Source organism: Xenopus tropicalis, chromosome 7, assembly GCF_000004195.4.
Source record: "Xenopus tropicalis strain Nigerian chromosome 7, UCB_Xtro_10.0, whole genome shotgun sequence".
NCBI classification, from domain to species: domain Eukaryota; kingdom Metazoa; phylum Chordata; class Amphibia; order Anura; family Pipidae; genus Xenopus; species Xenopus tropicalis.
This window is the reverse complement of record NC_030683.2, coordinates 18602536-18628318: the sequence shown is the minus strand read 5'-3', so window position 1 is coordinate 18628318 and position 25783 is coordinate 18602536. Positions and strand designations below refer to the sequence as shown.

The 25783-nt window shown below is 41.7% G+C and overlaps 1 protein-coding gene across 3 annotated transcripts; it reads right to left on the bottom strand.

Annotated features, from left to right (window-relative positions):
• Positions 1-7553: 7553 nt before the first annotated feature.
• Positions 7554-20252, bottom strand: LOC100486357 (dentin sialophosphoprotein). Of its 3 annotated transcripts, none has more exons than XM_031906382.1 (6): positions 20067-20252; positions 19305-19639; positions 11395-13233; positions 10674-11331; positions 8785-8891; positions 7554-7820 (listed from the first exon to the last, which is right to left on the bottom strand). In XM_031906382.1, exons 1-6 carry the CDS (start codon positions 20218-20220, stop codon positions 7800-7802), a joined length of 3114 nt encoding a protein of 1037 aa, XP_031762242.1. In that variant the 5' UTR covers positions 20221-20252; the 3' UTR covers positions 7554-7799. The 3 variants fall into 3 exon arrangements, with proteins under 3 accessions (XP_031762242.1, XP_031762243.1, XP_031762241.1); XM_031906383.1 differs by having other exon boundaries at positions 10674-11690; positions 11889-13233; XM_031906381.1 differs by having other exon boundaries at positions 10674-13233.
• Positions 20253-25783: the final 5531 nt, after the last annotated feature.

Sequence of the window (25783 nt, the reverse complement as noted above, 5' to 3'; positions counted from 1 at the left end):
AGAGGTGGGTTGGTTGGGAGGGGCTTGGAATTGTAGCCACCTTTGGAAACGTATTGAATTCAAGGAAAAAATGTGGCTTTATATAGGGAAGAAATAAAAGTACACACAGTTTTTATGCATGATTTCAATTTTTTTTATTTTCTACTGATTTTGATTATATCCAGATGTAATGTGACAAACAGAGATGGACCATGGCAGATACAATACTAATGGCACAGAGCTCTGCCTATCTCAACACATGTTTATTGAAATAAGGTAAAATCTAGCTGATTCAGGAGTGACGTATGTGTGCTACGCAGCAGATTCTGGTTGTATTTGAAATTCATTCCTATAAAGAAAAAAGAGAAATCAAATTATTATAGGTAACATCATATCAATATAAACATCATCTATATATTGTATTAGGGAAGATCTAAGATTTATAGTAATAGATGGGGTTCTTAGACATATAGAGGGTTATGTAATAAAAGGCATTAAGTTTGCCTAGGTGCAGTAACCCATAGCAACCAATCAACAGGCAGCATTTACTGGTCACCTGTATAAAAGCAAACATCTTATTGGTTTCTATTACTGCTCCTGGCCAAACAGTGCCTTTTATTACATATGGAGGATAGAAAGATTCTTAGAAAGACATTTTTTATTAATTATCTGCCAAATATAAAAGGTAATATAAATGTAATATACAGATTCAGTCACATTAAAATCACTGACAGTTAGTTTAAGGTTCCAGATTTCCAAAGTGAAATCCAGGGGCAGGAAGTGGCCTTGGGTATGCAAAAAATGTTTATGCCACACCCACTTTCTGGCCACTCCCCCATTGTCATACACCTGCTCAAGTTTAGGGGCCCAATGATCTTGCTGTGAGGCCCAATAACTAGTCAGTAGTAGTTCATAAAAGCAGTAAAAATAATAATATATAACAAGTCTGTATTTTAATTAGGGGGTCAGTGGAGTTTATATGTAAGTTACGTAAACTGCGTAAATGACCAACGAATATAATTCAGTAAATACATAACTTGTGTGGCTGGGCCCCACTTATGAAGATGATTTCTCTGGGTCTGGTACATTTGTGCCCCTTTCCTCAGTGATGGGGCCCTGGCGGTGGGAATGCTTCTACGGGGACAGGGAATCTGAAACCTGGTCTAAACCTGGTATAAATAACCCCCAGAATAACATACATTAGTCCCTGCATTCAGTATGATCTTATAAGTTGAAATCTCCAGCTCCTTTCCTCTTCTTCCTGGTACAGTGTAAAGCCCCGCCCCCTCTTCCTGTTCAGCTCTACTCATCTCTTCAAATACAGAGGAGGGCCTTCTGTGCATGCCTGACAGAGAAGAAGCTTTCAGAAGGCTCTGCTCTTTGGCTATCCTGTAGTCAAAGAGATGAGGAGAGCTGAACAGGAAGAGGGGGCGGGGCTTCACACTGTACCAGGAAGAAGAGGAAAGGAGCTGGAGATTTCAACTTGTAAATCAGAAACCAGATCAGACTGAATGCAGGGACTAATGTATGTTATTCTGAGGGTTGTTTGGAGTAATTTTAAAGATATAAAAAAAAGGTTTACTTCTTCTTTAAGTTAGTTTCTTCATACAGAGCCATATAATTTATGTATAGGAGGTCATAAATGAGCGCTGCGGAATCTTACCTTCTGCTTGAATTTTACTATTTTTTATCCTTTTTCTTGTTAAATAGTTTAGCAAAACATTCCTCCACTTTTTTGAGGGGCTCATTCTCCAGGAAATGGATTAGGTCTTCCTTAGTTTTGGTGCCGTCTCTCAGTTTGCTTTGGAAGCCCTCCATCTTCTTTGTGATGGCAGCAGCTGTGTCTTTGTCAAGTTGGGTGCTACAGATCTTGTTCTGTACCTTCTCCTTTACCGTTTGGTACAGCTTCTTGTGTTTGTCATCAGTAATTATCTTATTGACGTCTTCTGATACCGAATCGGACAGAGCCAGGACTTTGCTTTGCAGGTCCGATAGTTTGGCTTTAGTTTTACATGAATAGCAGCTGTCTGTGGGGTTAGAAATGGTGGCATACTGCAGGTAAGGAGCGTACAATATCATAGTCTCTCCAGTATATCACTGTATGATAAAATTTATCAAAACGTTCAGGCCAGCGCATTAGTAACAGGCTAATACAGGGAATAAGAATTCAAATATTAAGGATTCATTAACCCTCGTGCTTCCAATTTTGTAACAACAGTTTGTGGAAGGCCCTCATTTGTTTTAGCCAAATAATAACTTTGAGCATAAAGGAAAGTCTGAGTCACTGAGGTAGAGCTTGATTGGCCTGCACAGAGCCCTGACCTTTACCCAACTGATGCCGTGTGGGATGAGCTGGAACACCAGTTGCTAGCTAGGCCTGATCCCCCACCTCAGTGACCAACTTTACTAGGGCAGCACCGGTCCTAAATACGCCCCTGCACCACCCCCCAGGCAGAACTCTCCTCAATTTACGTGGCTATCGGCTAAAGTCCGATTGACACATCTTAGCCCCACCGCATGATGCCACTGTCCCCACCCCACAATGTCACAACCTTGACAATTAAAAAAGAATGGGGGGCTTAATGTTACAGAACTGTTAACTGGTCTAATAACCCATAGCAATTGATCACCAGGTATTGTTTAATGGTCTGCTATGGGTTTTTAAACCAGATTTGCTCCTTCTATGAAATAAATGTTCTATGTCAATCCATACTCTTGGGTGGATAACAGTTAGATACCCCTTCTCCTTATATGGCCTTTGGCCACACTATTTAAGTACCAGTAACAGTTGGTGACCAGGTCTCAATAAACTAATGCATCTGCCTAGATTATACTAAAATGCAGAATCTGCCCTGGGTTATATTAACATCCAGACATACCTTCCTGCACCAAAGACAGGACTAGAAGAGTGAAGAAGGCAACTCGGCACAGCATGGTCAGTCTCTTCCACAGCGGCAGAAGACAACAGTGGATTCCTGTGCCCTTCCCTCCAGCTATTTATTGCTCCTCGGCACAATGGGCCTCGGCATTAAACTGGAAAGTCCAGCTACAATAACAAGTTTAATTGCCCAAAAGATTGTGGTATTCTCCTAAAGGTCATTGCTCAGGGCAGGATTATAGGTACTCATACAATCATGGTCAATTAAATTCTATTGATTTGGACATTTTGCCATTTGTTGTGCAAGGATAAAGTTCATCGGTGTCGGGTATAAAGGAATAATAATTACAGGATTAGCTGAATTGCTTTGGACACTGTTTTACTGTAACGATCTCTATTATCCAATGTCCCTTGAAAAGGGCAACGTGTCTTGGCTCGTTCTTATCAAATTCACTTCATTGGCCCAATGTACCCTTTGGAGGTCATCTCTCCCTAAGTCTGACCTGTGTATTTGAGGAGAAAAATCAGTGGCAGAATAATTGTTATTGCTGAACATTAATCCATTTGGAACTGAGTTCTAACAGAATTAATACTGGGTTCAGAGATGGTAAGAGGAGAAAATGACCTGTCTTTTAGCGAGTAGAGAAGCAACCAGAACTGTCTCCCATTCACATTAAAGGACGTGTAAACCCCCCCCACACAAATACCTGCCACTCAGGTTGTTCAAAGGTTAATAGCAAGGCCGCAGCATCCACTTAATCACTTGGGATTCCTTCTCCTCCTTTAACCCACTCACCCCCCTCCCTTAGGAATTTGCTATTGGCTCTTGGCTTACTGAGCATGCTCAGTTCTTCTCAGTTACTCAACACATGCTCCAGTCTAGCAGCCAATGAAGAGATGGCACTGCTGGTTTCCATAGAAACTCTGCTCTGGCTGTGCACTCTGCTGGAGCAAAATGTTTTTTCTCCTAACCTCCTGTCCTGTACACAGTTCTGCCTGTGTAAACCTGCATTCTTCATTGCATGAACTTTACAGCACACATGCTGTTTGCAGTGAAAGCTGCTATTTGTTTTAGAAAACTGTGGTGGAGCTGGTGAATGGAGGGGATATATGCAATACAAATGGTGTGGTTTGGGTGGGGGAGATGTGCCCATCTTATATACATGGTAGGACAATGAAGAGTTTACATGCCCTTTAAGGCCTGGAGCCCTTAGTTAGTCAGTGTGTTATCTGCTAGTGAGACGGACAGTTCCCCACGTGTCCCCCTTTGTAGGATTGTTTATTTCTATTAGATGCTGTTGCTTTGTTTCATTTCTATAAAAAGTTGATGTTTGTTTGCAGCAAAGCTCTGTGTATTTCATTTTTCCTAGTGCAGATCTCAAGAGGTGTTTTCCTCAGTGGCCACTAGGTGGAGCCACTGTGCTGTAAAATCCCAGTTTCCCACACAAGCGAAGAGGCCAGGTCTGCCGGATTTATGTTATTTTTTAAGTTGATGAGTTCCAATGGTGATAAATATGAGGTCTTGCATTTGGATTCACTTCTTATCCTATTAATGTGCCAGTTTTTGGTGGGTGAGGACCTAGAAGTATTATAAGATCAAGCAAGTAATACTGATCTACAGTAACTTCATACACCAAAAAAGGGACACAGAGGGATTAATGTACAAGTATGGGACCCATTATCCAGAATGCTCGGAACCTGGGGTTATCTGAATAAGGGATCTTTCCATAATTTGGATCTCCATACCTTAAGTCTGGCTCTAATAAGGGGTAATTATATCTTAGTTGGGATCAAGTACAGGTACTGTTTTATTATTACAGAGAAAAGGGAATCATTTAACCATTAAATAAACCCAATAGGGCTGTTCTGCCCCCAATAAGGGGTAATTATATCTTAGTTGGGATCAAGTACAGGTACTGTTTTATTATTACAGAGAAAAGGGAATCATTTAACCATTAAATAAACCCAATAGGCATGGGCCTCCACAGAAGGGGGCAAGAGGGGGCACTTGCCCCCCCCTGGAAAAGTAGCAAAAAAAACAAAAACCTTACTCCGTTTCTGCACTTTCCCCTCAAGCCCGTTTTTGCTGTGCTCCGATTGGATCGTTCTTCTTGTGGATTCACCAATCAGAGCACAGCTTCCTTGACAGACAGTAAAATTGACCAATCAGAGCACAGATGCACACAGGGATCGGGAGATTTTGCAAACTGGAAACAGAAAAAAAGACTGAAAAGATGAATCTGCAGCTGTAACTTTACCTGAGAACCAACTCTCAACTTTTGCTGCAGTTTTCATCCCACAGGTACTATACAGTTCTAAAGAATCACTAGCTGACATTAAATTGTTTAATTTATAATCTATCCCCTACCCTAACACATGGAGGGTAAGTTAACTCTTTCCCTCTGAAAAAGCTCATTGTGTGTTTATATATGTGTTGTTGTTTTTTGCACTTACTATTTTTTTTTTTTTTTTGTCATTGTTTTGTTCATTTATAGTAAGTTACAGTGGGGCCAATGTTGTGTATCAGTGCCAGTGTTATAGTGCCAGGGCCTGAATATCTGCCATCAGTACCCACTGCTCCTCATGGCATATAATGTGCTGGGTTTGTAACTACGGACTGTGTCTCACTGTATATAATGGGGAGTCAGTACCCACTGCCTTTCTTGCTATAAAACTAACATAAACACATCTAAAGGGGTGGTTCACTTTTAAGTTAACCTTTAGTATGTTATAAAATGGCCTATTCCTAGCAACTTTGCAATTGGTCTTCCTAATTAATTTTTTTGAATAATTTGCCTTTCTCTTCTGCCTCTATACAGATTTCAAATGGGGGCCAAAAAATATTGCTCTGCGAGGCTACAATTTTAATATTATTATAATTTTGTATTACTTATTTTTCCAAGTAGGCCCCTTAACTATTCATATTCCCATCTCTTGTTTAAATCACTACCTGGTTGCTAGGGTAAATAAGACCCTAGCAACCAGATAGCTGCTGAAATACCAAATGGAGAGCTGCTGAACAAAAAGCTAAATAACTGAAAAACCATTAAAAATAAAAGTGAATTCGAATGCGAACTACCCCTTTAAGCTAACTGATCCCAAACACAAATGTTTGCAGATCCCCTAACAGAAGTGCGCGTATGAATACTTTTACTACTAATACTAAACATTTTAGGGTAAAAAAAAAAAGCACCCCCACCCACACTTTTGTACAGTATCCCTGGGAGTCAGTGGGAACGGCAAGAGGTAGTTGGGAGGTTAACTTTTTACGTCAGCAGTGAATCCACTAAGTGTCACATTAGCTGTAGGTCAGTCTGTGTATGGGCCATATTTAGCCTCCCCTAGTATCATCCTGCAAAAAAAAAAAATATATATATATATTTATCTGTTGCAGGATGATGCTAGCTTACTTGCCCCCCCTTGGAAAATTTTCTGCGGACGCCCATGCCAATAGGGCTGTTCTGCCCCCAATAAGGGGTAATTATATCTTATTTGGGATCAAGTACAGGTACTGTTTTATTATTACAGAGAAAAGGGAATCATTTAACCATGAAATAAACCCAATAGGGCTGTTCTGCCCCAATAAGGGGTAATTATATCTTATTTGGGATCAAGTACAGGTACTGTTTTATTATTACAGAGAAAAGGGAATCATTTAACCATGAAATAAACCCAATAGGGCTGTTCTGCCCCCAATAAGGGGTAATTATATATTAGTTGGGATCAAGTACAGGTACTGTTTTATTATTACAGAGAAAAGGGAATCATTTAACCATTAAATAAACCCAATAGGACTGTTCTGCCCCCAATAAGGGGTAATTATATCTTAGTTGGGATCAAGTACAGGTACTGTTTTATTATTACAGAGAAAAGGGAATCATTTAACCATTAAATAAACCCAATAGGGCTGTTCTGCCCCAATAAGGGGTAATTATATCTTATTTGGGATCAAGTACAGGTACTGTTTTATTATTACAGAGAAAAGGGAATCATTTAACCATGAAATAAACCCAATAGGGCTGTTCTGCCCCCAATAAGGGGTAATTATATATTAGTTGGGATCAAGTACAGGTACTGTTTTATTATTACAGAGAAAAGGGAATCATTTAACCATTAAATAAACCCAATAGGACTGTTCTGCCCCAATAAGGGGTAATTATATCTTAGTTGGGATCAAGTACAGGTACTGTTTTATTATTACAGAGAAAAGGGAATCATTTAACCATTAAATAAACCCAATAGGGCTGTTCTGCCCCAATAAGGGGTAATTATATCTTAGTTGGGATCAAGTACAGGTACTGTTTTATTATTACAGAGAAAAAGGAATCATTTAACCATTAAATAAACCCAATAGGGCTGTTCTGCCCCCAATAAGGGGTAATTATATCTTAGTTGGGATCAAGTACAGGTACTGTTTTATTATTACAGAGAAAAAGGAAATAATTTTTAAAAATGTGAATTATTTGATTAAAATGGAGTCTATGGAAGATGGCCTTTCCGTAATTCGGAACTTTCTGGATAATGGGTTTCTGGATAAGGGGTCCGATCCCTGTACAATGTTGTATCTTTTCCACTCATCTCTGTAGGCTTCATTGGTCTAAGGATCATGCCATTACTGAGGCAAGCAATATGAAAGCTATGTGTATGTGTATATATGGAAATACATAGATAAAGAATGATTGTTCACACCATAAGCTTATGCTTCAACATTTAATCTTTGGTGCAAAACTAACAGACACTAATGGCATATTGCAAACAAGCCGACTATAAGCTTCATTACGCTGCCTCTCTATTTTTTTTTAAATGGAATTTGAATCAAAGTACAAAACTATATAGAAATTTGCTAAAGTTTATTTTTAGTCATTTTTTTAACAATAAATCAATGTTCAATCCACTCTGTTTCTGTGCCGACTGCTCAGCTGCTCATTTGTTAATCCCTCGGTCAATTTTTTGGTCTTTGAGTCTAAAAACAGAAAAAAAAGCAAAAAGTATTGCGGTCAGGATTTCATAGTTGTAATTGAGCAAGATTTTAATATCCCCTAAATATCCCCTTAATAACATCCCCTAATATCCCTTTGAATCCAGTACTTGCTACATCAACTGGGCAATGGTCTGACTGAAAGTTTGCTTCTATTTTGCTATCTTCTATATATTTTGTAGCTATTTACACTGGAATTGGAAGTAATAAACCCTTGGATATTTATTATACATGCAAGTGTAGGGAGCCCATGAAGTCCCTTTACTTAGGTTCCTCTAAGGCAGACATGACAGTTAAGTGACCTTTATTTAAAGTTGGACGCAGGGTCGGACAGGGGGGGAAAGGGCCCACTGGGCTTCTGCCTTAGGGGCCCCTGCACCCCCCAATGGCCGCCGCGGCCTTCACACACTTCCCCGCAGGGCCCCCACCTCCCATCTGACCCCCTTAACTTACCTGCAGCTTGTGGGGGGAGGGAGACCGGAGGATCAGTGGAGAACCCTGCAGGGATCAGGCCTGGGCCACCGGGGCCCACCAGGTTTTTTCCCCGGTGCCCCAGTGGCCCAGTCCGACCCTGGTTGGACACCTAAAGGTGGACCTAATAATGTGCTTATGAAAATTATTCTTCCCATGTTAAAAGAGAGCTTCCCCTGCAGTTCAGGAATGCCCACTAGGTGGGGGTTTTCTCCAGTATAAAAGGGGATGACCCAAATGTGTTAGAGGTCTTCTTCCTGGGAGGTATCTACAGGAGTTAGTGTAGTTAGTGCAGTTAGAACTGTTATAGTCACTCTAGGAGTGAAAAATAGAAAGGGCTATTTAGTAGGGCAGCTCCAGGCCCCTACGAGGAGAATAGAGAGGTTTGTACCTTACAGCATTACTGGCTGTAGTTTTAGGAAAATGTAGTGGTTAGAGCAGAACATAGCTAGCACCCGAAGAGAATAAGGCAACTTACTATCCGTGTCATCCATTTCATTGGGGGGGGAGGGTTGAAAGGGACACAGAATCCTTTCAAGCAGACGAAGTTTTCTTTACAGTTATTGTCCTCCTCGCAGGTTGGCTCTAGCAAGATAAAATACCAGAAAAATTCTTTGATTATTCCATTATGGTTTTTATTTTAAGTTTGCCCATGTAACACTGTAAAGACAAATAATGAGATTATATGTATCAGTGTTTGCAGATGACACAAAACTCTGCAGACCAGTCAATTCTATCCAGGATGTGACATCCTTGCAGCAGGATCTTGGCCAACTGGCAATCTGGGCAGCTAAGTGGCAGATGAGATTTAATGTGGATAAATGGAAGGTCATGCACCTGGGATGTAACAATATGCAGCCACTTATACCCTTAATGGGACTGCACTAGGCAAATCCATAATGGAGAAGGACCTTGGAGTCCTTGTAGATAATAAACTTGGCTGGGGACTGGTCCGATTGCCATCTTGGAGTCAGGAAGGAATTTTTTTCCCTCTGCGGCAAATTAGAGAGACTTCAGATGGGGTTTTTTGCCTTCCTCTGGATCAACTAGTAGTTAGGCAGGTTATATATAGGCATTATGGTTGAACGTAATGGACGTATGTCTTTTTTCAACCTAACTTACTATGTGTTACTATGTAAAGGGAACTTGATAAAGTTATTGGATATTATACTGGAAATTACATTGAATGGGGAAAATATTGCTGAAATGTTATTACACAAAATTGTATCATAAAATTATAAACAATGTAAAGCTGAAAAAAGTAAAAATTAGGTTTTGTCTATTTTTTTTAAAAAAAATTAGGGTTTAGAAATAGGGCACTAAATATAAAATGGTATTTTAAAACATTAGATAGTGGCTTGAATAGCAGACTGGAAGATAAATGGATAAAAAGATAAGGGGAACTAATCCTAGCAAACCACAGGGAGTTTATGTTTTAGGTTATAAGGGGTTATGTAATAAATAGAACTAAGTTTGCCCAGAAGCAGTAACCCATAGCAACCTATCAGCATGTAGAATCTTCTGGTCCCCAGTTTAAAAGCAAACATCTTATTGGTTGCTATGGGTTACTGCTCCTGTGCAAACTTAGTGCCTTTTATTACATATTGGGGTTAGAGAGGTAGAATAGAAAGCCCTTGTTATTAATGGAGGGATGAGTATTCCAAGAGATGGAAGGCACAATGTTAACATTCATAATATAACATCTCAGACCATGGGGCATGCTGGGGAGATTTCACCCCAACTCAGAACTGAACATAGTACTTTTAAACTTTCAAAATGTAGTGAAACAAGTATCCGACATTGTATATGTCATTGCAGGCTAGATTAAACTAAACATTAATGTAATTCCCAGAAGAACCTGGAGTTAATAGGTAGCTTAAAAACTACTTGAATACTAAAAGCTAATGGGCAGATTTATCAAAGTGTGAGATTAGAGCTCACCATAGACAAATTCACCCACTCTCTATTTATTCCTATGGGATTTTAAGAAGCATATTTATCAAAAGGTGTACCCTAACTTTCAACCTTTGATAATTAAGCTTTTAAAAATCCCATAGGAATAAATAGAGAGTGAATTTTTCTATGTTGAGCTCTAATCACACACACTGATAAATGTGCCCCTTAATATGCTTCCTACCCCACCTATTCCAACCTCAGTCCCCCAGCACGCTAGAACTACAATGACGTTTACTCTAGACCTAAGCTAGCTGGAAGCCTGTAATTGGCTGAACCTGTTGAAATGATTGGTATAGGAAAACTATGCCAACCTGGACATGTCTTTCTGGTTTCTTTCTTTTATTCTAAAACACCAAAAATATACAGGCTAACTGGCTGATAAAATGCCCCTCTGTGTCTAGATTTACTCACTGTATTCCGGGTCAACGCATATCATTCCACAGGTGGTGTTACAGCATTTCTGAAGTCCAGTGCAGTTCCTGTCAAAAGAACACTCTATGATGGAGCAGTTTGAGCCATCTGGGCAAGAAGTTGGACAAGCAGCAGGGTTAATGTTACTTGGGCAGTAACCTCTCTTCTCACTATCATTCTCTTCACTCTCATCCGATGATGATGATGATGATGATGATGAATCTGCTGATGGGGCATCATCTCGGTTCGCACTGCTATTCTCTTTACTCTCATCCGATGATGATGATGATGATGATGAATCTGGCGATGGGGAGTCATCTTGCTTCTTATTATGATTCTCTTTACTCTCATCCGATGATGATGATGATGATGAATCTGCTGATGGGGCGTCACCTTGCTTCTCACTATGATTCTCTTCACTCTCATCTGATGATGATGATGACGATGATGAATCTGCCGATGGGGCGTCACCTCCCTTCTTACTATGATCCTCTTTACTCTCATCTGATGATGACTCTTCCGATGAGGTGTGACCTCGCTTCTTACTATGATTCTCTTTGCTCTCATCCGATGATGATGATGATGAATCTTCTGATGAGAAGTGACCTCGCTTCTTACTGTGATCCTCTTTGCTCTCATCCGATGATGATGATGATGAATTTTCCGATGAGGAGTGACCTCGCTTCTTACTGTGATCCTCTTTGCTTTCATCCGATGATGATGATGATGATGATGAATCTTTCGATGAGAAGTGACCTCGCTTCTTACTGTGATCCTCTTTGCTTTCATCCGATGATGATGAATCTTCCGATGAGGAGTGACCTCGATTCTTACTGTGATCCTCTTTGCTCTCATCTGATGATGAATCTTCTGTTGAGGCATCACCTCGCTTCTTACTGTGATCCTCTTTGCTTTCATCCGATGATGATGAATCTTCCGATGAGAAGTGACCTCGCTTCTTACTGTGATCCTCTTTGCTCTCATCCGATGATGATGAATCTTCTGTTGAGGCGTCACCTCGCTTCTTACTGTGATCCTCTTTGCTCTCATCTGATGATGATGAATCCTCCGATGAGGAGTGACCTCGCTTCTTACTGTGATCCTCTTTGCTCTCATCCGATGATGATGAATCTTCCGATGAGGAGTGATCTCGCTTCTTACTGTGATCCTCTTTGCTCTCATCCGATGATGATGAATCCTCCGATGAAGAGTGACCTCGCTTCTTACTGTGATCCTCTTTGCTCTCATCTGATGATGATGAATCCTCCGATGAGGAGTGACCTCGCTTCTTACTGTGATCCTCTTTGCTCTCATCCGATGATGATGAATCCTCCGATGAGGAGTGACCTCGCTTCTTACTGTGATCCTCTTTGCTCTCATCTGATGATGATGAATCCTCCGATGAGGAGTGACCTCGCTTCTTACTGTGATCCTCTTTGCTCTCATCTGATGATGATGAATCTTCTGTTGAGGCGTCACCTCGCTTTTTACTGTGATCCTCTTTGCTCTCATCCGATGATGATGAATCCTCCGATGAGGAGTGACCTCTCTTCTTACTGTGATCCTCTTTGCTGTCATCTGATGATGATGAATCTTCTGTTGAGGCGTCACCTCGCTTCTTACTGTGATCCTCTTTGCTCTCATCCGATGATGATGAATCCTCCGATGAGGAGTGACCTTGCTTCTTACTGTGATCCTCTTTGCTCTCATCCGATGATGATGAATCTTCCGATGAGGAGTGATCTCGCTTCTTACTGTGATCCTCTTTGCTCTCATCCGATGATGATGAATCCTCCGATGAAGAGTGACCTCGCTTCTTACTGTGATCCTCTTTGCTCTCATCCGATGATGATGAATCCTCCGATGAAGAGTGACCTCGCTTCTTACTGTGATCCTCTTTGCTCTCATCCGATGATGATGAATCCTCCGATGAAGAGTGACCTCGCTTCTTACTGTGATCCTCTTTGCTCTCATCCGATGATGATGAATCCTCCGATGAAGAGTGACCTCGCTTCTTACTGTGATCCTCTTTGCTCTCATCCGATGATGATGAATCCTCCGATGAGGAGTGACCTCGCTTCTTACTGTGATCCTCTTTGCTCTCATCCGATGATGATGAATCTTCCGATGAGGAGTGATCTCGCTTCTTACTGTGATCCTCTTTGCTCTCATCCGATGATGATGAATCCTCCGATGAAGAGTGACCTCGCTTCTTACTGTGATCCTCTTTGCTCTCATCCGATGATGATGAATCCTCCGATGAAGACTGACCTCGCTTCTTACTGTGATCCTCTTTGCTCTCATCTGATGATGAATCTTCTGTTGAGGCATCACCTCGCTTTTTACTGTGATCCTCTTTGCTCTCATCCGATGATGATGAATCCTCCGATGAAGAGTGACCTCGATTCTTACTGTGATCCTCTTTGCTCTCATCTGATGATGATGAATCTTCTGTTGAGGCGTCATCTCCCTTCTTACTGTGATCCTCTTTGCTCTCATCCGATGATGATGAATCCTCAGATGAAGAGTGACCTCGCTTCTTTCTATGATTGTCTTCTTCCTGTAAGATTTGACATAATTATTAATAATAATAATGTTTTTCACCCCATTTAATAGGATTATGGTTCTGTTGAGAAAGCAGACCAGTAATCCACACCAATAAGTTATATTAAAGAAAATATATTGACCAATAAATCGAGTGATTGTTTCAATAGCGAGTGATTATTTAAACTAAAACATATTTCCATCAATGAATACTTATGCATGCACTACAATATAGTTACTACATTATAGTTACAAATAACCATAAAGAGAAATAAACATGGAGGTCAGCTTCCTTCTCTCCCTCAGTCCCAGCATGGCTTCCTCCTGTCCTCCAACACCTCTGCAGTCCTGAGATGCTTTCTTGTGACATGGTGTTCCCACCTCCTCACAGGCTGCCCCCCACTGCTGTTTAGTGTAATTTTATGCAACTGGTTTTCTAGTAAGCCTACATTACCCATATACTATGTGAAAGACATGATGGCTATGAACATGGGTTCATATATATTAAAATAATGGCAAATCCATGATGAGCAACTTCATGCAAATCCCCACCTAGAGGGCAGAGGGCTTCACAAGGTATGAGCCTTCAAAATGCACAGATAACATAACCTTGTTGTGGTTCGGACTATGTCAATTCGGGGACATCCATGAAACCCATTAATGTTCTGTATGTAGTTGAGCTGAAAGTGAAAGGATTACTGAGACCCAAATGATGTAACACTTATAAATGTCTAACATTTAAGGGTTCCGGTCAAATCATAAAAAGCACTAACTAGTAATGAGCGAATTTTTTTCGGCAGGCATGGATTCGCAGCGAATTTCTGCATTTCGCCATCGGTGAATAGTTTCGAAAACTTCTGTGAAAATTCGCAGCGGAAAAATTCGTTTCACAGAATTTTTTTGTTGCGTGTCAAATTGGATGCGGTCACGTCAAAAAGGGCGCTGTCACATAAAAAAAAGCACGGGCGACAAAAAAATAGATGTGGGCGACAAAAAAAAGATGCGGGCGACAAAAACGCTCAACAAATGAGTTTTGTGAATTTTTCGCCGTTTCACGAATTTTCTTGCCGTTTCGCAAATTTTATGGCGAAGCGAAACGGGACAGATTCGCTCATCACTAGCACTCACAGTTGTTCAAACTTTTTAAACCCTCAGCTAGTTAAAGATCCCACACAACATACAACACAACAAGAGCTTGGTATCCAGACCTACCTGGCCCTGCTCCGCCCATGTCAGGGCTGGATCCCATCTCAGGTCTCAGGAACCATCTCAGGAACCCATGGACTTGAACTTTGGTGCTTGCAACACCCAACACATTCCTGCTTATCACAGTTATTATATTAAAGAGACCACACAGGGAAAACAATTTATTGTTGCTCTTGAGGAAGGATGAGAATTTTTGTGGCAAATTTCATTAAGCAGCGTAACTGGGATAAGCACCTCAAGTCAACAATAGGTGGGAATGTAATTAATCACTATATATCTACTGGTTTTAGAAAAATTCAGAAGATATACTACACTAAAGTGTGCAGCACTATGTGAGCCAAACCACTAGTGAGAATGTTATGGAACATTATAGTATATAAGCGCACCAAGGATTGGTAGCTTTATAATGTAGACTACAGAGCGAGGTGGTTTAACTCCCCACCTTGAGAGCTTTACATACCATATGTAACTATGTAACCTTTAAAATAAAGAATATAAAATTGCTGAGAGTGCCATTTTAAGCACTTTTGAAATTTATATTCATAATTCAAGTTATAAGGCGTACTTATTATATAAAAACGTTTTGTTACAACAGCACCATCTGCTGGTCAGTTTGCAATTATGAAGTAGCGGAGGAAGTTGTCAGATTGGAGGAAATAGAGCTGGGCTGATGTTCTTCTGGTCAAGGAAAACATTAGAAACCTCAGGTAACTTTTCTCACATATTTCCTAACCAGAAGAACATCAGCCCCGCCCTCTTTCTTTCTCCTGACAACGCCCTCTACTACTTCATGTTGGGAAAGTGACCAGCAGGTGGCGCTGTTGTAACAAAATGCTTTCATATTAACAGTACATGGATCCCTTAATATCTTGGAATTAAACAAAAATAATAATAATGAATGTAAATTGCAAAGGTTCTTAGAATAGCACTCTCAATGTTACATTCACGTATTTCAAAAGTTTACTTATCCTTTAAAGAAAAAACATAGAATGCAACTTTGATTAGGAAACGCATAACATTTATCATTTTAATCAAGTAGCATGCAATCTCTGTAAAACTATCAGAAACAAGTTGCTGCTAATATAAAGAGTAAACTAAGAATTGTCACAGGCACAAAGCAAAAAAAAATTAGGGCAAATTCAAATATCCAATAAAACCTGTAAAATAATGTTTTCTTTACTCAGCCTTTCATTTTGACGTTTAAGTACAATTAAGAGAAGGCTGTCTCCCAAAGACTTCATTATAAGCAAACAATTTTAATATTTAAAGATGATTTCATTTTCTGTGTAAAAACAAAACAAAACAAAAAGTACCTTGTATATAATTAATCCTTATTGGGATCAGAACAGCCCTATTGGGTTTATTTAATGGTTAAATGATTCCCTTTTCTCTGTAATAATAAAACAGTACCTGTACTTGATCCCAACTAAGATATAATTACCCCTTATTGGGGCAGAACAGCCCTATTGGGTTTATTTAATGGTTAAATGATTCCCTTTTCTCTGTAATAATAAAACAGTACCTGTACTTGATCCCAACTAAGATATAATTACCCCTTATTGGGGGCAGAACAGCCCTATTGGGTTTATTTCATGGTTAAATGATTCCCTTTTCTCTGTAATAATAAAACAGTACCTGTACTTGATCCCAACTAAGATATAATTACCCCTTATTGGGGCAGAACAGCCCTATTGGGTTTATTTCATGGTTAAATGATTCCCTTTTCTCTGTAATAATAAAACAGTACCTGTACTTTATCCCAACTAAGATATAATTACCCCTTATTGGGGGCAGAACAGCCCTATTGGGTTTATTTAATGGTTAAATGATTCCCTTTTCTCTGTAATAATAAAACAGTACCTGTACTTGATCCCAACTAAGATATAATTACCCCTTATTGGGGGCAGAACAGCCCTATTGGGTTTATTTCATGGTTAAATGATTTATAGTAGACTAATAGTATGGAGATCCAAATTATGGAAAGATCCCTTATCCAGAAAACCCTAGGTCCCGAGCATTCTGGATAACAGGTCCCATACCTGTATTATTATTAGTGATGAGTGAAATTTTTCAGCAGGCATGGATCCGCAGCGAATTTCCGCGTTTCGCCATTGGTGTTTTTTTCTCAAAATTTGTTGCAATATGTTGCAAAAATTGGTTGTGTCAAATTGCATACGGTCGTGTGCAGCAAAAAAAGTTGTGTTGTGCAAATTTTTTGCTGTTTCACAAATTTTTCTGAAGTTTTGCTAATTTTGCGGCAAAGCAAATTATCAGTAATTATTATTCCAATACTAATCTTGTATGACACAGTACCTGGCTATGTGCCATAGCAGCATATTCAACAGAAAATTTAAATGAAGATTCTTCTCTTTTTGCACAGCCGGAGCTTTATACTGCTCTGCTATCCAGTAGGCAGCTAATACCGGTGCACCTTTACCCCTAGATTTAGACAGTAGTGATGTGCAGGCCGCCCCAATACTAGCCAGTCGGGCGGGTTCGGGCCGACCTTGGCACATCAATTGCGACCTAACTGGCGGCTAAGGGTTGGGAGTGGGCGGGTAAGGGTTGGGAGTCGGCGGGTAAGGGTTGTGGGTAGGTTAGGGTTGGAGTGAGTAGGTTAGAGTTGGGAGTTGGCAGGTAAGGGTTGGGAGTGGGCGGGTTAGGGTTGGGAGTGGGTAGGTTAGGGTTGGGAGTCGACGGATAAGGGTTAGGAGTGGGTGGGTTAGGGTTGGGAGGGGCGGGTTAGGGTTGGGAGTTGGCGGGTAAGGGTTTGGAGTTGGCGGGTAAGGGTTGGGAGTGGATAGGTTAGGGTTGGAGTGAGTAGGTTAGAGTTGGGAGTTGGCAGGTAAGGGTTGGGAGTGGGCGGGTTAGGGTTGAGAGTGGGTGGGTTAGGGTTGGGAGTCGGCGGGTAATGGTTGGGAGTGGGCGGGTTAGGGTTGGGAGTGGGCGGGTTAGGGTTGGGAATGGGCAGGTTAGGGTTGGGAATGGGCAGGTTAGGGTTGGGAGTGAGCAGGTTAGGGTTGGGAGTGGGTAGGTTAGGGTTGGGAGTGGGCGGGTTGGGGTTGGGAGTGGGCGGGTTGGGGTTGGGAGTGGGCGGGTAAGGGTTGGGAGTTGACTGGTTGGGGTTGGGAGTGGGCGGGTTGGGGTTGTGAGTGGGTAGGTTAGGGTTGGGAGTTGGCAGGTTAGGGTTGGGAGTGGGCGGATAAGGGTTGGGAGTGGGCGGGTAAGGGTTGGGAGTGGGTAAGTTAGGGTTGGGAGTGGGCGGGTAAGGGTTGGAAGTTGACGGGTTAGGGTGGGGAGTAGGCAGGTTAGGGTTGGGAGTGGGTAAGTTAGGGTTGGAAGTGGGCGGGTAAGGGTTGGGAGTGGGCAGGTAAGGGTTGGGAGTGGGCGGGTTAGGGTTGGGAGTGTGCGGGTCAGGAGTGGGCGAGTAAGGGTTGGGAGTGGGCGCATTAGGGTTGGGAGTGGGTAGGTTAGGGTTGGGAGTCGGCAGCTTAGGGTTGGGAGTGGGCGGGTAAGGGTTGGGAGTGGACCGGTTAGGGTTGGGAGTGGGCGGGTAAGGGTTGGGAGTGGGCGGGTATGGGTTGGGAGTGGGCGGGTATGGGTTGGGAGTGGGCGGGTAAGAGTTGGGAGTGGGCGGGTATGGGTTGGTGGTGGGCGGGTATGGGTTGGTAGTGGGCTGGTTAGGAATGGGCGGGTTAGGGTTGAGAGTGGGCGGTTTAGGGTTGGGAGTGGGTGGGTAAGAGTTGGGAGTGGGCGGGTTAGGGTTGGGAGTGGGTGGGTTAGGGTCAGGTGTGGGTCAAGGATTTCTCGACCTGCACATTATTGGACAAATATTTTTTATGAATTGCCCTGGGAACATACTCTGGAGCCTTAGCCCATGGATCTGTAGATCCTTCAATAGACTTAACATTATTTTTCTGGGCATGTGACCAATCTTTTCCGTTAAAGGGGTGGTTCACCTTTCAGTTAAAATTTAGTACGTTATAGAATGCCCTATTTCTAGCAACTAGTAATAATTATTATTATTTTTGAATTATTTATCTTCCTATTCTGCCCCTGCCCAGCCTTTAAATGGGGGGTCACTGACCCCGCAGCTAAAATAGTATTGCTCTCTGAGGTTACAATTTTATCGCTACTATTAATTGTTCCTATTTAGCCCCTCTCCTATTTATATTGCAGTATCTGATTTACACCACTGCCTGGTTGCTAGGGAAAGACCAAATTGAAAAGCAACTGAACAAAAAGCTAAATAACTGAAAAACCACAAAAATTAAAAAAGTGAAGACCAATTGCAAATTGTCTCAGAATATCAATGTCTACATAATACAACAATTAATTTAAATGGGAACTACCCAATATTATACACTTATAAATATGAATTAAATGCAATGCTATGCTCTCCTACCTGTAAGATTGTATATAATAGTAATAACAATATTATTCATCCCCTCTTACTATGGGTATGGTTCTTTGGAGAAAGCAGACCAATAAGCCACACCAATCAGTTATATTAAAGTAAATATATTGAGTAATAAACCTATTGATTGTTACAAAGTGATTAGTAAACTAAAACATATTAACATCAATAAAGGATTAGTAATGCAAAGACTACATTATAGTTACCAATAACCATAAAGAGAAATAAACATGGAGGTCAGCTTCCTTCTCCCCCACAGTCCCAGCATGCATAAACTAACTGACTAACCCACTAACTAACCCACTAACTGGGTGGGACTTGGATTGTAAGCTTCCCAGACAACTCCTTTCCTGCTATGCCTACATTACCCATATATTATGTGTAAGACATGATGGATATAAACACATAAATATATATATATATATATAACGATAATGGCAAATCCATGATGAGCAATTTCTTACACTCTCAGCCGACGATGACGATGATGATGATGATGGTGATGACGATGAATCTGCTGGTGGGACGTCACCTGGCTTCTTACTATGTTGATCCGAGGATGATGAATCTGCTGGTGGGACGTCACCTGGCTTCTTACTATGTTTATCCGGTGATGCTGCTAAATGTTCCGGTGGAGAGTCATCTCGCTCCTTTCCATGATTCTCTTCACTCTCATCCGATGATGCTGGTGAATCTCTTGATGGTAAGTCATCTCTCTTCTCATTATTATTCTCTTCCCTCTTATATGGTGGTGATGATGGCAACAATGATGAATCTGGTGATGGGAAGTCATCCGAAGCTACAGATACATGTTAAGCACAAACATATATACAATTAAAAGAAAAAGATTGACCACCTGGTACCAAATAGACACTGCAGCTAAACTTTGCTCCCTTGCAGTCACACTTGTCTCCTGTTTTATCCTACCTCCTTTTCTCCCCAGAGAGTAATTAAATAGGACCACTATTTTTGGATGTAACTAGAAAACCAATAAAATAGGCCTTTGCATGTAAAACCGAGGAAATGCAGGTCTGAAAAACTAGGCTAAGACCTGTTGGCATGGTGGTCCTTCCTGTTATGGTTCCTTACTGCACCCATAGATCTACACCATGGACTGTCCCTTAATTATATCTCAAAGTCTTACTTCTGTGCAAAAATGGAGCAACGTTGCCTTCTCCATAATGACAGCAGGTGGCACTACTATGTATTTGAAGCAAGGAACCTACCCATCGCCAAGCTGGAGAAACACTGAGTTAAACAATATTGCACAGACTGAGCCATCATATGATATGGGTGCATTTTCGGCTTATCATGTTCTTCACTGCTGTGATGGGCCAACGCCAGGCAAAGGAGAGCGGAGAAACTCAGAAGTCGCAGCATCACTGAAGGCCTTCAGGAGGCTCAGAAAGAAATAGCGCAGTTAGAGAATCAGATGTTATTTATATTTTGCTATTGCTCATGACGTCATGGGATAAACCCCCTAGAACAATGGGATTGTAACCTTATTCCAGAGGATAACTTTTATATACACCTCTTAAACAACTCTAAAATTCTTAATATAGAAACATTTCATCATGAGGATTCTATTGTAGGAGAGGGAGTTGTCATTTCACTTGATATGGCTTCTAGACACCTTATCCCTGAGGCTCTTTGTCTTCTGGGAGTGAAGTTTTTTATCTTCTAAGAACAGAAACGCAGTGTAACCCTGGGGTTCTGAGAAAGTGGCAGAGCTGAAACGCCACCCATTCTCTGTTATCAATAGTACGTCTTCAAATTCCACTATCTAATGTACTCATGAAATTATATCCAAGGTTAGAGTTCACGCTACAGTTCATTGAGTCCATAACGCCATTACTTTGGTTTATTTGTAACCACAAATGCAGTGTACAAGGTGTCATTTTGGATGCAAATTGTCATGTTTTATTGACACATATTAAAGCATAATAACCAAACAGAGAAGATTGTGGGAGCACCCTGGGGGGTTTGGGTCTGGCCCACTGGGGCCCACTGGCTTTTTGCCCCGGCGGCCCAGTCCGACACTGATTCTGGGAATATAGTTTTTCTTCATAGAACACGCATGACAGACTCAATGGCAATTGCGCAACTATACGGAAGTACAAAGAGCGTGTTTCAATGCAAGTACCTTTAACGAACTACATCAGTACACACAACATTTGCATTAATATTAGCATGACCACACTTGTAGGTACAATAATAAATAACCTGACTTAGCGCGAGTCAGCAGTGCCTATTGATACAGCCCACTGTGGGACACCTGGACTTGCGGGAGACCGGGACATACTGCTACATTCAAGATAACAGTTATTTCAGGGTTCCCTTGCTTAAGTAGGCACATAGGTATACTATTCATCCGAGCAGGCTGGGCAGTCACATTGGCTTTCAGCACAAGTACAGGGAAGTGCAAGGGGCATGATTGGGTGCACGTGCCCTTTATTAATGGTGTCAATATGTGCACAATTTGACTGCGATTTTGTGTTCTTTGCTTCCATGTTTGCTTCTTTGTCAGATGTAAGCGAATTCTGCTTCCATGTTGGTGTTCTGTGTAAATCCTGTCGCTCTATAGTCAAGCATAGAATATGTGCCAACAGAATAATTATAATAGATAGAAAGTGGTGGAAAATATTTCATTATTACACAATGTGATTTGGCATGTGAACTTGTACAGGTATGGGAATTGTTATCTGGAAACCCCTATCCAAAAAGTTCAGAATTACAGGAAGGCCATCTCCCATAGACTCAAATATTATCAAATAATTCTGATTTTAAAAATTATTCCTTTTCTTTCTGTAATAATAAAACAGTACCTGTACTTGATCCCAACTAAGATATAATTACCCCTTATTGGGGGCAGAACAGCCCTATTGGGTTTATTTAATGGTTAAATGATTCCCTTTTCTCTGTAATAATAAAACAGTACCTGTACTTGATCCCAACTAAGATATAATTACCCCTTATTGGGGCAGAACAGCCCTATTGGGTTTATTTAATGGTTAAATGATTCCCTTTTCTCTGTAATAATAAAACAGTACCTGTACTTGATCCCAACTAAGATATAATTACCCCTTATTGGGGGCAGAACAGCCCTATTGGGTTTATTTAATGGTTAAATGATTCCCTTTTCTCTGTAATAATAAAACAGTACCTGTACTTGATCCCAACTAAGATATAATTACCCCTTATTGGGGCAGAACAGCCCTATTGGGTTTATTTAATGGTTAAATGATTCCCTTTTCTCTGTAATAATAAAACAGTACCTGTACTTGATCCCAACTAAGATATAATTATCCCTTATTGGAGGCAGAACAGCCCTATTGGGTTTATTTAATGGTTAAATGATTCCCTTTTCTCTGTAATAATAAAACAGTACCTGTACTTTACGGTAACCAAGATATTATAAATCCTTATTGGAGGCAAAACAATCCTATTTGATTTAATTAATGTTTACTTGATATTTAGTAGGCTTACTTATCTGGAAAACCCCAGGTCCCCGCCTTCTGGATAACAGGTCCCATACCTGTATCTATGCTTCACCCTTTAAGGCCAGGATCCTGGACAAATGCCCGCTTTACCCTACCCTAAAGCCAGTCTTGGATCCAAAAACAGCCCTGGCAGTTTCTCGAATAAATAAAAGGGCCTGGGGAGTGTTCACGGATATCAGCTCTCAGGGCACTGTTACTTGGCATAATAGGCTAAATCCTCTCCAACATAATAAGGATAGATCAGCTGACACATGTTATGGCAGAAGAGGAACACAGCCAAAAGCACAATACAAACTAATAATAAAGAATAAAGCTCACAGTTCTGTTTGTATGCCTGCTTTTCATGGATGATCACCCTTGGCAAAATTCTCAGCTTGTTTTAACGGTTACATGGAATTTCACACGGCTCCAGCAGGGGGTAGTACAACCTCAGTTTTCCAAAACTGCCCAGGGTCCAGCATTTACTCCTCTCACTAATATTCTGTAGGGGTCCCAAGCATTTAACATCCCATACAGCTCTAGTCAAGTCTCTATTGGTTGGGAAGCTTATTGGCCCTTATTGGCCCAGTGATACTGTGAGCATTTCTTACTTTATTACATAATTTATTTAATGGGAGGGAGCAGATATTTTTTTTTCCTATTTCACGTGTGACCAGGGGTGGATGTGCTAGGGAGCCTGTAGAAGAAGGACCTTGTTCAAGTTGAGCCCTAAAGTAGCCGAAACCATAGTGAGGATAGGGCAGGCTTTTTTCGCCTGCGCTTTTTTGACGCGACCGTGGCTTTTTTTGACAGGACCGCGTCCAATTTTGATGCGACCGCACCCAATTTAACGTGACCACGCCCTGTTTTTTTTACGCGACCGTGCCCAATTTGACGCTCAACAAAAAAAATTACGTGCAACACATTTTTCGGCTGCGAATTTTCACGGAAGTTTCGCCAGTGGCGAAATGCGGAAATTCTCTGTGAATCCATGCCTGGTGAAAAAATTCGCTCATCACTAGTCATAGTACTTCCCGGGGGTGTAAGACTGATAGAGCTAGTGAGAAAGAACAGTTTTGTGCTTTACCAAAGGGAAGTAGTGGGGTCTCCATTGAGGTATCAGGGTAGACTGTGTGCCTGTAGAGCACTGGATATTTAGTATGATGGGGCTAATGCCTGTGGTGAGACTACCTATTACTGAATTGCTGAACCTACTGTCTTATCCATTATTGTACAAAGGAAGTACAGCTATAGGATCTATTATGTGGAATGTTTAGGATCTGGGGTATTCCACATTATTTGGATCTTCATACCTCATGTTTGCTAAAAATCATGTAAACATTAAATAAACCCAAATGGGATTCTTCTTCTTTATAATAATAATAATAATAACTAGAGAGGTACATTTCCTGAAGAAAATGTGAGTGGTGCTTGCCGTGGCAAAACTCGTGCCCCAATATTACAATGTTTCCTTCAGTTTGGTTAATTGCCCCCTGCTGGGGCAATTAACCGCCAGCCCCCTAGAAAAGTCAATGCACCCCATTCCCAAATAAGCCGCACGGTTTGACACCTCATTCATGGGTCTACGACAAACTTGTTATTCGCCAAAATCCCCATTATAAGTCAATGGGGTAAGTTTGGTGACCTCTCTTGCCCCGGGGGTAACACATACCCTTGTGCGGGGTATCTTCTGACACAGGTTGCAAACCTCTTCAAATGTGGTAAATTTCATGTTTCTAAAAAAATCCCTCTCTGCGCTACAATCCGTCAAAGTTGGCCTCAATGTTAAGTCTATGGGATTTTTGGGCCAGTTAATTGCCCCCTGCAGGGGCAATTAACCGCCAACCCCTTAGAAAAGACATAGCACCCCATTCCTGAATAGGCCGCACGATTTGACACCTCACTCATGGGGCTACGACAAACGGTGCAGGACAAGTTGCGTGCCGAACTTTTGTATGGAAGAATAATAATAACTAGAGAGTTACATTTCCTGAAGAAAATGTGAGTGGTGCTTGCCGTGGCAAAACTCGTGCCCCAATATTACAATGTTTCCTTCAGTTTGGTTAATTGCCCCCTGCTGGGGCAATTAACCGCCAGCCCCCTAGAAAAGTCAATGCACCCCATTCCCGAATACGCCGCACGGTTTGACACCTCATTCATGGGTCTACGACAAACTGTGGTTAATTGCCCCCTGCTGGGGCAATTAACCGCCCCTTCCCCCCCGAGTAAAGTCATAGCACCTCATTCCCGAATAAGCCGCACGGTTTGACACCTCATTCATGGGTCTACGACAAACTTGTTATTCGCCTAAATCCCCATTATAAGTCAATGGGGTAAGTTTGGTGACCTCTCTTGCCCCGGGGGTAACACATACCCTTGTGCGGGGTATCTTCTGACACAGGTTGCAAACCTCTTCAAATGTGGTAAATTTCATGTTTCTAAAAAAATCCCTCTCTGCACTACAATCCGTCAAAGTTGGCCTCAATGTTAAGTCTATGGGATTTTTGGGCCAGTTAATTGCCCCCTGCAGGGGCAATTAACCGCCAACCCCTTAGAAAAGACATAGCACCCCATTCCTGAATAGGCCGCACGATTTGACACCTCACTCATGGGGCTACGACAAACGGTGCAGGACAAGTTGCGTGCCGAACTTTTGTATGGAAGAATAATAATAACTAGAGAGTTACATTTCCTGAAGAAAATGTGAGTGGTGCTTGCCGTGGCAAAACTCGTGCCCCAATATTACAATGTTTCCTTCAGTTTGGTTAATTGCCCCCTGCTGGGGCAATTAACCGCCAGCCCCCTAGAAAAGTCAATGCACCCCATTCCCGAATAAGCCACATGGTTTGACACCTCATTCATGGGTCTACGACAAACTGTGGTTAATTGCCCCCTGCTGGGGCAATTAACCGCCCCCCCCCCCCCCCGAGTAAAGTCATAGCACCTCATTCCCGAATAAGCCGCACGGTTTGACACCTCATTCATGGGTCTACGACAAACAGTGGTTAATTGCCCCCTGCTGGGGCAATTAACCGCCCCTTCCCCCTCGAGTAAAGTCATAGCACCTCATTCCCGAATAAGCCGCACGGTTTGACACCTCATTCATGGGTCTACGACAAACTGTGGTTAATTGCCCCCTGCTGGGGCAATTAACCACCCACCCCTCAGAAAGGTCATAGCACCCCATTCCCGAATAAGCCGTACAGTTTGACACCTCATTCATGGGTCTACGACAAACTGTGGTTAATTGCCCCCTGCTGGGGCAATTAACCGCCCCCCCCCCCCGTGTAAAGTGATAGCACCTCATTCCCGAATACGCCACACGGTTTGACACCTCATTCATGGGTCTACGACAAACTGTGGTTAATTGCCCCCTGCTGGGGCAATTAACCGCCCCTTCCCCCCCGAGTAAAGTCATAGCACCTCATTCCCGAATAAGCCGCACGGTTTGACACCTCATTCAT

Excerpts from the sequence above, each read along its gene's own strand:
- LOC100486357 (XM_031906381.1), bottom strand. The coding sequence starts at position 20,220 with ATGCTGCGACTTCTGAGTTTCTCCGCTCTCCTTTGCCTGGCGTTGGCC. Across the intron at positions 19,640-20,066 it reads TTTCTCCAGCTTGGCGATGG|CTTCGGATGACTTCCCATCA; the intron begins GTAGGTTCCTTG and ends ATGTATCTGTAG. Across the intron at positions 13,234-19,304 it reads CGTCATCGTCGGCTGAGAGT|GAAGAAGACAATCATAGAAA; the intron begins GTAAGAAATTGC and ends CAAATCTTACAG.